This window comes from Fragaria vesca, linkage group LG3, assembly GCF_000184155.1.
Source record: "Fragaria vesca subsp. vesca linkage group LG3, FraVesHawaii_1.0, whole genome shotgun sequence".
NCBI lineage: Eukaryota > Viridiplantae > Streptophyta > Magnoliopsida > Rosales > Rosaceae > Fragaria > Fragaria vesca.
The window spans coordinates 392,498-405,287 of record NC_020493.1 but is presented as its reverse complement, the minus strand read 5'-3'; the positions used below and the strand labels follow the sequence as shown (position 1 = coordinate 405,287).

The 12,790-nt window shown below is 38.2% G+C and overlaps 2 protein-coding genes across 2 annotated transcripts; both read left to right on the top strand.

Annotated features, from left to right (window-relative positions):
* Window positions 1-596: 596 nt before the first annotated feature.
* Window positions 597-5,924, top strand: LOC101296756 (quinone oxidoreductase PIG3-like). The gene is made up of 6 exons (XM_004295220.1): window positions 597-866; window positions 3,763-3,987; window positions 4,192-4,273; window positions 4,355-4,462; window positions 5,248-5,403; window positions 5,722-5,924. Exons 1-6 carry the CDS (start codon window positions 597-599, stop codon window positions 5,922-5,924), a joined length of 1,044 nt encoding a protein of 347 aa, XP_004295268.1.
* An 830-nt stretch (window positions 5,925-6,754) lies between these two features.
* LOC101296472 (F-box/kelch-repeat protein At3g06240-like) lies at window positions 6,755-7,906 on the top strand. Its single transcript, XM_004295219.1, has one exon. The coding sequence runs from the start codon at window positions 6,755-6,757 to the stop codon at window positions 7,904-7,906; it is 1,152 nt and encodes a 383-aa protein (XP_004295267.1).
* Window positions 7,907-12,790: the final 4,884 nt, after the last annotated feature.

Genomic DNA, 12,790 nt, shown 5'->3' with positions numbered 1-12,790 from the left:
CAAATATATGTACGTGTGTTATGAGGACATGCATGCACATGCATGTTTTCATATTCAGTCATGTACGTTGAGTCCGGTTGAAATTAATTAGAGTGCTCAAGTTGTCATCATCGATCCCTACCTATAGTTGGGATTCTTGTCTTTTGTTTTTGGCCCTATCCACATCATAAGTTTTAGCTACGTGTGTTATGAGGACATGCATGTACATGTTTTCTATTCAGTAATGTTACGAGTCAGGTTGAAATTAAGTTGGAAAATTGGGAGCACCGTACTATATCCCTCCCCGATCTCTTTTATCTCTTTAAACCAGTTTGACCGGCCTCCGCATAAGTGGGTACAACAACCACAGCTCTGCATTAACTTCGAATATTTCCTTCCTCTCCAGCCAACCCAACCCGGCCAGTTCTTCATCAACCCAACCCAGTTCTTCCTTCCTCTCAAACATTTTCTTCCTCTCCAAGCTCTCTCACCAAATTATGAAAATGCACAAGAATCTGCAACTCGGAGGTGGATCCAAGAGAGGAAAAGAGAGTAAGCGCAATGAGAGAGTTCATAGTAAGACTGAGTCGCCGACGTCGTCTGGCCCAAAGAAGGTGATGCAGGCGGTTGTTGTTAGGGGTGAAGGTGGCGGACCTGAGACCCTCCAGGTACAAACGGTGCCAAGACCAATTCCCAAACAAGATGAGGTACTCGTCAAGGTGGACTACGCCGGAGTCAACAGGCCGGACATTCACCAGAGGGAGGACATGTTACCACCAGATGATAGAAGGAGCCACTACCTCGGACTTGAATGTTCGGGATCCATCACTGAGTTTGGAGTAGGCATGTCCAACGAAGACAAGAAAGCCTGGAAACTAGGCGACAAGGTAATTTGACTAGCTCGTCAATTGGTATCTTGATTGTGGTTAATGTTTGATGTGAATGAGTTATGATTCTAGAACCTTTGGTCATCTTTTGGCACACATTGAAGAATATTGAAGTTTATTTTCTTAGTTTATTTCTTAGCTGTAGCTTTCATCTCCTTCTCTCTAATAATACGGGGTTGAATTTGTGGCAACATGAAGTTGGTTTCAATAGTGAAATAAGCACTGAGCCTGTGGCATCTGATATTTCAACAACATCTGCTGGTGAGATTTTGAGTTTGAATAATGATATTAATGTTGTTCTGGTATCTGGAAGCAATTGTGAGGATGGTATTTCTACTTGCATGACTGATCAATTGAATCCTGTGAGTGATATGATGGGTGCTAGCATTGGAAGTAGGGAGTACGCAATTCAAAGTACTGAAGGGACTGTTGTTACAGTAAAATTGATTGGTAGGCTCCAGGATGATAGAGAGTTGAAGGAGACTAAGAGTGTTACTGCTAAGCATGATGAAATGACTTCAGAATATGGGAGAGATGATGAAGTTGATTCACCAGACAAAGAGCATACGGATGGATTTGACGGTTCAGAAAATGATGTCAACCAACCTGTTTTCAACGAAACTTGAACATGCCCCAGTCAACTCATTTCAGTAGAGGCACTGTAGTCTCTTCTTATATGCATGACTTAGAAGCTAGCTGTCAATTGGATGTTTGCAGCCACAAGTCTTCTCTGATTCCTAAAGACCTTGATTCAAAGGAAGCAATCAAAATTGTTAATGAGCATATTAAGGACAGCACTAGGCCTCCTGATGATTGGTGAAAACCTTCAGTTCTTATGGCTTCTATTGTTCTCTAATATCATGACTACTTTACCGCTGTTATTTAAGGGAGTTATGGCACTAGGAATGAGTACAGAGCTAAAATGTGCTCTCTTGTCTCGGTGGAGTAAGTCAGCGTGTGTTAATGAATGTCTCATTGTTCCCAGTGAAACAATTGTTACTGGACTTGTTTGTCATTTGGGTGAAGAGCTGCACATTACCATCTCATATACACATGTAGGTCACTATACTATGTGTTGGCGGCACACAGAGGTAATCCTTGTGGAAAAGTCTCATTTGTGGGCATCTTGCCAAGTTGCTTTTGACTATGGTCTTACTTGCAAAACGTCAATGAAGAATTTCATATCTACTCTACGTTATATGGTCTCCCACTGTTGAATAATGATATTCTTCATGGTGTAGTTTGGTCAAAATATTGGCCACTGGATTATATTTTAGAACAGACTCTTATGGTTATAGAGCATGGATCCATTCATTCTGTTTTTAAGGTGCCTTGCCAGAGTACAACAATGCAGCCAAAAATTGATGAGTATATGGTACAATATGTTGGAGGGACTATTTCTACATGGGGTTTTGAAGCTGATATCTCCAAGCATGGGCAGGCCGGCGAACACACTCTGTTTGCTTTCACTCTTGGTGACAAGAAGATTATTTGTTGCTGTAACAAGATTTCATGGGATGCCGTACTCTGTTGCTATTTCCAGAATGAAATCAACATGGAGGTAAAGCATATATTTAATAGCATACAAGAAGTAGTTGTTTGCTGGAACTATATGATAGCAGGGCTTTCACTCAATTCTAAACATGAGGTGATTCCCGTGCAATTATCCTATGCTATTATACTGAGTTGTTGTGCAAAGCTTGCTTATTCATCCCAAGGGAAACATGTTCATGCTCAGTTATAGTTAACAAAATATGGATATGTGCATGATGTCTTAGTTGAGTTTCATGATCAAATGTCCTCACATTACAAGTCCTAGATAATGAAGTATCTCAAGGAGTATCTGAAATCATCAAATGAGCTCTTACTTTCTGTTTGTGTGATTCAACTCTCTTTGGTGGAATCTGCTTATCAAACTAAGTCGGTGGTGACTTTATCCACTAGTTTTATGGATGAGCTTTACAACACAGGAATGGCATTCAGCCATATTGCAACATCCATGCAGAGTGTATCAATTGGAGATGGTTCTATACTTGTGCTATTGCAAGTGGTCTGGTTGATGCTAGAGATATTGTTCAAGTCTGAGCACAAGGAAAATGCACTTACAAGTTTAGAGCTGCTGGCAAACATACGATTCATGAAAGAACCATGCAAGCAACTTTTTGACAAGATTTTGAATCAAAGAGTTGATTATAAGGATATGATTGCTTTTGGAGCTACCACTCAAGGCCACATGCTACATGACAAGGTTTTAGATCTCTCTACTCATTCAGATGATCATCTTGACGTCTTGTACTATGATATGAGGAACAATAGTCTTGCTGCTCTTCTTTACATAGAAGCTGATAGTGTTGGAATTTTGAACATAAGTGCTGCTGCGTCTAACAATGTGATGACTTTCCAGCTAGTCAACATAATTGGTTGTGCTCTAAGAACTTCAGTTTGGATCTATCTGAATTTCAGTTCACTGTTTATATCAGTCTCATATGTGATGAGTACCGTTACAACAGTATTGGCTCTGTTTGATAAGGTGATGCCTAAGGATCACAGGTACACTAATGATCTGCCTTCTTCAAGTAATGCTAAGGTGACTCATACCAGTGATCAGTTTCCACAGTACAATGTCAGTTGCGGGACTTATGGAAGGGTTTTCAGCAGAAGTTTCAGGCTTGAGGTCAAGCCTGTTCTTTGAGCAGGTGGAATTGTTATGATTCTAGAACCTTTGGTCATCTTTTGGCACACATTGAAGAATATTCAAGTTTATTTTCTTAGCTGTAGCTTTCATTTCCTTCTCTCTAATGGCTTCCCATGGATTTGATCCCGGGAATCCTAACAGAATGGTTTTATGGTCAATCGGAGTTTTGATCAATCTTGGATGATGTTGTTTAATTTTCAGGTGTGTGCTATTACCAATGGAGGTAGCTATGCGGAATACGTGGCTGTTCCCGTTGGACATTTGCTTCCTATTCCTTCTAGTACAAATCTACAGGACGCTGCCACATTTCCTCAAGCTGCTTGTACGGTGTCGTCGGAGCTTTTTATGAAGGAAAGGTTATCTCTTCGTATGGTGTCTGAGGAACCGGGTTCCCGGCTATCGTCCGGTGAAAATCAAACACTTTTGGTAGGTAACTAAACTTCCATAGTATGGAATTTATTCTTATATATATATATATATATATATATATATCTTTATTCTGTAGGTTGATACTATATACCAAGCTCTTGGACTCTTGATAATACTATCATTAACTGTCTGGCTTTATTTGTGTTCTTACTTTACTCTAATATATGCATATATAGCTTGATTTTCACACCTTAATTTCAGATTCATGGGGGTTCAAGTGGTATTGGAACATTTGCTATTCAAATGGCTAAACATCAGGGGGTGACTGTATATGTCACTGCAGGCAAGCCAAATCTTTTGATGATTTACAGCATAATGTACTTCTTTTTATATATTGATAAATCTTAATCATGCATATCACCAGGTAGTGATGAGAAACTTAAAGTTTGTGAGAAGCTTGGAGCCGATTTTTGCATCAATTATCATAAGGAAGAGTTTGAAAAGGAGGTACTGAAGAAAACAGCAGGCAAAGGTTTGTTAACTTTCACAGTAATAACCACAAGCATCAGTGTATTATATTGTCAATCTTAGTTACTGTTTATTTATTTGGTCACAATTCGATGATTTATGCAAGATGGCCAAAACGCTCTCTCTCTGACTCTATATATATATATATATATCATTGTTGTGCAACATAATTATATATGCATGCAATTTGATCACCTATTCAGCTCATTGATCTGGTACAGTTCTTCAGAACCTAGGTAGTTACTATGGGGTTTAATTGGGTGTTTGTGCCTTCAAGTTTGAAATATATATGAAGAGCTTATTTTAAGTTTAGAGGGAATTACATAGCTAGTTGTGAGAGCTTTAAATGAGAATCAGAGAAGGATGCATATGGCTGCAGTTAGGCAAGTGAGAAATTACTTGCATCAAATTGGCAGATGTTATTTTCAGTCAAAAGCTTGTCATTGGCAATACAGGGTTAGGGTATAGTGAACAACTGAGGATGAGATTTTTAATTTGGAAATTTAATTGATTTCTGGTTTCACTACAATTGCAAGAGCAGGCAGTAAATAATGCCAAGTATAATGATCTAAACTGTTTCTTGTATGACCTGTGACATGAAAGAGTTAACCTGACCTCTTAGTTAATAATTATATGTACTTGACATCTGATATGCAAATTCTGCTAAGAGAATATACATTTCTATATCTTCAATGTCTCGGCAGCTCTAAAGATAACTTCGAATTGGATGGAACTTGTGGTGCATGGAACTTAAGCCACACAACTAAATATTAATATTTCCAATTGCAGGTGTAAATGTCATCTTGGATTGCCTTGGAGATAAGTATTTTCTGCGAAACATATCTTGCTTAAGTTCCGGGGGTTGGCTCGTCACAATTGGTCCTACCTGTAACACATCAGTACAAGATTCTTACACCTTTCCTTCAGAGCGTCACCAGGTTGAAGGTATTAAACTGGAATGTTTACCACAGGTTTCTAGTTGGGTTAATTTGGTTTTCCTTCTTAAACAAGGTTCACCCAGAGTATCATTTTCCTTCTGTTTTTCTTTATGCAAATTAAATGCAGAAACCCTTATAAGCGATTCTTCTAACAAAAAAAAAAAAAAAAAAAAAAAAAACCCTTAATAAGCGATTCATAGTACTGGAATATCCAGTACCCTTTTGACTTTTTCTATCAATCTTTTCAAAAGCTAATGTCCCGAGTATTGTAGATAAAGAGTCAATGTGCAATTCTAATTCCTCTAATATGTGGCTGTGCATGCAGCGTGTTCCCTTCGAAACAGAACTTCAGAGGATAAAGCTGAGATTGTGGAGGAGGTGAAGAAGCATGTCTGGCCTGCAATTGAGGCTGGTAAGGTGAAAGCTTATGAAAACAATATCAAGCCTTATCCCTTTAAGCATGCAGCAGACGCTCACAAACGCATGGAGAATGGCAATTTCATCGGGAAGATTTTGCTTTCTCCGTGATCATTGCCATGATGAGACTAAATCGAGCCTCAACATTTTATCTGAAGTTAGCTAGTCTTGACAATAAATATTTAACAACAGACCTATTGAACATTAATTACTATAACGATATGACTCTATATATATAACGATATGACTCTAGTTTCTGTTTCTCCCATCTGATGTGAGAAAAGTTGAGAGTTAAGGATGGAGATTTGCTCATTAAATCACTACATGGATGGAGTTTCTGGACTATTTACTTGCTAGCTTGAAGATTATATAGATTCTGGAAACGACAAGATTATCCTGTGATTCCTAGCTAGTACAGTAATTTATTAGATAATATTCACAACTTTTTAAAGGAAATCCTAGTTTGGTTCAGTTTCCTACTAATGAATGTGTTATGAAACGGCAAGATTTTCCTGTGATTCCTAGTACAGTAATTTCTTAGGTAATCTTTACACCTTTTTTAAAGAAATCCTAGTTTGGTTCAGTTTCCTACTCCTAATGCATGTGTTTCAGTTTCCTACTCCTAATAGGCTAATATGTTTCCTTGTTAAAACTTAAAACCCCTCATAATTTTTCTTATATATGCGCTCTTATACATGAACTGAATTTTCCGAAAGAGCAAAACACTGATTGTCTGAAGAGAAGCACTTATGGAAAAGCCAATACAGAGTTCATCAATGGTTCCTTACCTTCCACCCGAGGTAATGACCGAAATACTTGCAAAATGTCCTGTAAAAACTCTGGTGAAATGTAGGTTTGTTTGCAAGTTATGGTGCTCCTTAATCTCAAGTCGTCAATTCGTCAGAAGACATTTATCAAGCCGTGCCGGTAACACCCAAAGAATGATCTGCAATCGTTCCGACCGGCTGTACGACTTATGGTTTCGCTCGGTTAATGATTCCATGGTGCTCGAAGAAACTTCAATCGATATCCAAATAGGAGACCGTCGTAAATTCTGTATTATGGGATCTTGTGATGGCTTGATATGCCTAAAAGAAGAATTCAGTGGTAAGATGTTGCTATGGAATCCAAGTACAAGAGAGTCCAGAATGTTACCAAGTACTTCTGAAATAGGAGTAGTCCATGTATCAGGAACATGTCATGAATGGAGGTACGGATTTGGTTATGACTGCAACAGTGATGATTACAAGGTGCTGACGCTCATGACCGAAGAATTTGCGTGTTTTAACTCTAGTTACAAGTCGATAATGTACACACTGAGAACGAATTCTTGGAGATGGATTAAGGACTCCCCTAGGCCTGTTGGTACTTACATTGCCGAAAAAACTTCTGTTTTTATGAATGGAGCTCTACATTGGAAGGCAATTGTTCAAAGACCATGTATTGCTCAGAAAAATGGCCGCAGTGTAGTAGTTGTTTCTTTTGAATTAACAAGTGAGACATACACGGAAGTGCCACTGCCTCAGGATGTTGGAGTTTCTTCCATCCTTCATGAAGTGGGGGCTTCAAAAGGGTGCTTATGCTTCCTTTCTCAGGACATATATGATGGAACCGATGAAATCTGGGTGATGAAGGAATATGGGGTGCCAGAATCTTGGACCAAAACGGTCAAAATCCCATTTGTGTTTGGCGGTATACATTGCATCAGGTTAATGCCGATGACATGGTTTGTGGAAAATGGGGAAATTTTATTGAATGTACGTGGGAAACCAGCTTCCTACAATCCAAACAAAGATTCAATAAGGTACTTTGCAACTGATGATGAAGTCAGAGTTGTATATCCCGAATGTGTCAGCTGTGAAGAAAGCCTAGTCTCACCAAATGTTTACAGTAACATTGTTGTCAATGAAACCTGTCGTCTCAATATCAAAATTGGACACGCAGTGACAAAAGAAGAGAAGGATCTCGAATATGAAGAACGGAAGAAGCAGTCAAGCAGAGCAGGAATGGAAATAAAAGCGAAGAAGGATAGAAGCTTGATCTCTTTTCTGAATCGTTTCACTAGCTGCTTATCAATTAGGAGACAAATCTAGTAGAATGCGTATCTTCTACTACTGCAGTTCAGGCAGTGTATCTTTCACTTTGTGGTTATTAGTAAAAGTGCTCATCATCCCACTGGCATGGCATAATGCCTAGTCTTTGTGGTTGAAAATTAGTTGCAATCATGAACTCAAATACTACAGGCTCCCTTTTGGCCAAAAAACAGGAGATGTTTTTTCTGATCTGTTTGGAATCTTTATATATGTATGTTCTGTTAGTTTCACTCAAATTGGTAATCATCTTTATCTGTTTAAGTTCTTTGCAGCGCAAATTACATCCTCAAATTTGGTTAACATACTTCAAAAAGTATGTTAAACTGGACTACTTGGAGAAATTAGAGACTTGTAATATAATCTGTTGGTTTATAATGCATGTGAATCATATATAAGAGGTATATATATTTGCCTAATCTCCCAAGACATGGTTCAATACCTATGAGATTTGTACGCTCAACTCTGTGTCTCTGTACATTCACAAATGGATTATATTCGCGAGAAGCACTCTTTCATGACCCTTGAAGATCTACCATACCCTGATCACTGGTAGAATATGCTGATATTTGAAGCACCATGGTTTGGTGCAAGGTCCTTTTCGAATTGTAATTTTGCTACTAATCAATTCTTATCTCTCAACTGTTGATCTTTGTTTGAGAGGTAAAATCACCAATGAACTGCTCTATCTCTATTTAACAGAGGTGGGGTTTTGTACAATCATGAAAGCTATAGCATTGCAGTTGTCTGTCCTCGTGAAGATGCGAGTAAATCATATTGTTTGTTCGATAAGATCATACTGTGAAGATTCTGTACTATACAAAATTTGTAACTGAATCTCAGAATAAAGCCTTCTAGAGACATTAAAACTGTAATTGGATGTTTCATGCCTATAAAATCATACTGTTCTTGTTAAGTATGCAACTTCAAACAGCTGCTCAAGAGTTCAAAAAAAGAAAAACCCACGCTGCTAGTTTAATAAGAAAGAATTCGGTACTATACAAAAATTATAATTGAATCTCAGATAAACTCATAAAAGCTAACCAGAGACATTAAACTTTCAATTAATTGAGGAGAAAGATAACAGGGCCAAACATAACTCTACAAACTGTAAGTATCAAAGCACTAAAAGCTGACTATCATACAAAATGCCTTCCATCCACATACAGCTCAAACCCGAGGGTCTTAATACGATTGTAGTCTAACCCTGATTTGCATCCCACAAACATGAAGCGTGGCCAGCCTTTCATTTCTCTATACATAGCTTCAAAATCAATCTGTTGAAATTCATCCCAATTAACCAAAAACACAACAGCATCTGCTTTAGACCATGCTTCGGGCATTGTAGTACAAACACATAGTTTTGAACTGAGTGTTTTTGGAAAACGATTCCTGAGTTTGTTCTTTTTCACTTTCAAGTCAAAACAATTCCTGATTGTGTTCTCATTCACCCTAGGATCAAAAATCCTAACCTTACAGCCTTCTTCCAAGAGAGCTTTACATATGTAAATTGCGGGTGAGTCTCTAATATCGTCTGTGTCCTTTTTATATGAGATACCAAAGACAGCAATTTTCATCCCTGACAAAGAAATCGTCTTATTTAACATCAACTTTACAAACCTCTTCTTTTTCTCCTCGTTCAACTTGATGATCTGATTAAGCAGGTCTGACTCCATCTTCAATCCACCAATGAGACGATCTGGACGAATACAGTCATTACAGTGTAGAAGGAGAACAGACTTCAAATAAGAAATGTCTTGGATTACTGGTCCTCCAAAGCCAATAGAAGCATCCATATAATTTTCAGAATTTGCACATCCAATAACTCTTTCAACATCATTAGAATCAGCACCTATACTATCACAAATGCTAGGTATCACATTCCCAAATGTGTGCATCATGGCAGGATATACACTACTCCAAAGCTTCCCCAGCGCAGCGGTTTTGTGATCATCAACAATTTGAATCCTTTTTACAGGAACATATCCAGAATAAAGTTGTTTTAACCTAAGTACATCCTCTTCATGGCCATGATTTCTTGCAATAACCACCCTCTTCGGGTCTCTTAAATCTCGTACTGCTGTCCCTTGTAAAATAAAGTCAGGATTTGAGAACACTGAAAACTTCAAGCCCAATGGATTTTGGTATCGTATGATTTCTTCAGTCCAGTTACGAGGAATGAAAGGCATGGACTTCTCAACTATTATCTTTCTAGTAGTGGACGCTCCTATTATCTTTTGAATAGCAAATTCCCAATCAGTCAAGTCCAAAGTGTTTGTTGGACCAACAGGTACATCCACAGCAACAAAGACAATAGCAGCCTCATTAATCGCTGCATTCATTTCTTCACAAAAGAACAAGTTCTTACCCCTAACAGCACCAATCAACTCCTCAAACTCAGGCTCATAGAAAAGTATCTCACCCCCTTCCCATTTCTTAATCAAATCCTGATCCATATCCACTATCTTAAACGTAATCTCCGGGTGATACTGGGCCATTACCGCCATACTCAAAATCCCATCATAACTCGCACCAAAACAACAGATATGGGAAACCTATAGAATCATATCAAGAAACAAAGAATCAACAGATGTAGTAATTCCTATATGCACATCTACCACCACATTATGTCACAAATTTAAAATTATGATCATCACATTTTCCCAATCACACATCACAATTCCCAAGTCTCAAAAGTATATCAGGAACTTAAATATTCATCAATCCCCAAATACAATACCAAGGGAAAGAACATGAACCTGGCCCAAATCTTCATTGATATCTTCACCCATGGTTCCAGAGCTCATGCCTAAAAATAAAAAGAATGTATAAGATAGCATCAACAACACAATAAGAGAAATTGAAGATAAAAGCTTCACAATGAAACTTAACCCGTTATTCATAGTGTTCAATAATCGAAATTTGACAATACACAATAAGATTCCAGATAAATGAACAAAGAAACTAAAGCTTAGACAAATTAGGAACAGACAAGTCAAGAACAATATTGTTTGCACAACTTGACAGAACAAAATTTCAGAACAATGCAAAGAAGAAGAAGAAAGCAATGTGTCTTACTTGAGGGTTTAGGGTTCAAGGCAACACAGAGGATAGAAGAATTGCTTCTGCTTTTTTCAGAGAGAAGTGGAGGCAGCATAGGAATATGAGCATATATGCGGCATGTCGTTTATTATTGGGCCTGATGCCACCCGATACAAACAGCCCAATTTAAAAGATAAGATGAAAGGTATGAATATCAACTAGAGAGACTTGGTTTCCTGTCTTGATTATTACATGGAAAAAAATTTCGTTTCTTGAAGTCTCTAGTTAATATTCATACCCAATTTAAAAGATAAAATTTCCTTATTTGAACTTTCAGAAGCCTTCGAACTGCCGAGCAAAGTGCCTTTGAGATCAAAACCCTCTGAGAATTGTAGGTGATGATATGTTGAATGCCTCTTATTTGAAACGAGAAAAGGCCACCGGTGTTGGCCTTGAATGAATAATGATCAAACTCATGTACCGGCCGGAAGAATTAGACTGATCGAAGGACACCCTTCAAAACCAATTTTTGGTTTTGGTAATTACTCTCAGTGATGGCTAGATGCATGGTTAGTGTTTAGGCCAAAGGGTGTTTACGAAAGGAAAAATTTGATTAGAGGAGATTGAAAACAGAGGAGGTTTAGTAGTATAGAAACAGATTAAGTTAATTGTACATGGTTATTACGAGCAGTACACACATATATATATATATATAGATGCATCTGTTATTCTGTTTACACTTAATGTCTCTAGCACGCATGCTGCATGTAGTTGAAGCTAACAAAGTCGAACATGCAATCAGACAATCCATCCATCCATAGAGTGATTTTTAATGATTGAATCTCCATTCACAACAAACAACTCAAATTCATGAAAACAAAAAAGCATACAGAAGAAAATTAACCAACTCAAATTCATACAAACTAACTATGAAAATTGACACAATCAAGGTAGTATATATAGCACTGACTCGATCTGATGTTACAACCGCATCATTAATCAAAAAAGGTTATACTTGGATGATACTCCTTAACTGGGCATTCTTGAACCCTGTGGCCCCGCCTATAACAACGAGAACACCAATTTTCTTCTTCGACTCCTTTGTTGCCATGTTCTTCCTGATTTTTACACGGATAGAGGTGGCTGCAAACGCTGCAAACCAATACGCGTCTCTTTGGTATATTGGGGCACATTTCAGCTTCATGGTCACCGATCTTCCTACATTCTCGACAAAAAATGTAGTCCTCTACTTTGTCGACGTGCTCTTCCGGTTTACTACAGGAAACAGGATAGATGTTGCGGCAAATGGTGCAATACATTAATCTTCTTCTCTTCGGTTTATCGGGGCACATTGCAGCCTTATGGTCACCAATCTTATCACAATGTTGGCAGAAAATGTATTCATCTTTTTTGACTTGTTCGATCACAGGTGCAGGTGTATCGGGGTAGATCTTGGAACCTTCTTTCTGCTCCATTGCTGAACACAACAGAAAATTAAGGAAAACCAGCGTTCATGTCGATAAAATCTTGCGAAAAGAGCGTAAATAAAAGAAATAAAGAAATAAAAACCTTTTCTTCGTCTGAACACACGGAGAACCCCATGGAATTTTGAGATAATCTTCCTCAAGAACCCTGCAATAAAAGTCGAAAGTTTTCTGGGAGCATTGAGGTGCCGGAAGAGGTTGTGGATGTTCTCGCAGATACTACTCATGGCTGTTTGTGTTTTCTGTGAAATTAAGGGCTGGTTTTACGCCTAAACCCTAGACCCTAAGTCGGAAGGAACAAAGTCACAGAAGAGAGAGAGAGAGAGAGAGAGAGAGAGAGAGAGAGAGAGAGAGAGTACTA

What these genes read in the sequence shown, in the direction of transcription:
- LOC101296756 (XM_004295220.1), top strand. Translation starts at nt 597, where the DNA reads ATGCAGGCGGTTGTTGTTAGGGGTGAAGGTGGCGGACCTGAGACCCTC. An exon ending in CCTGGAAACTAGGCGACAAG is followed by an intron (nt 867 to 3,762) that starts GTAATTTGACTA and finishes TTTAATTTTCAG; the next exon opens with GTGTGTGCTATTACCAATGG. An exon ending in GACTGTATATGTCACTGCAG is followed by an intron (nt 4,274 to 4,354) that starts GCAAGCCAAATC and finishes GCATATCACCAG; the next exon opens with GTAGTGATGAGAAACTTAAA.
- LOC101296472 (XM_004295219.1), top strand. Translation starts at nt 6,755, where the DNA reads ATGATCTGCAATCGTTCCGACCGGCTGTACGACTTATGGTTTCGCTCG.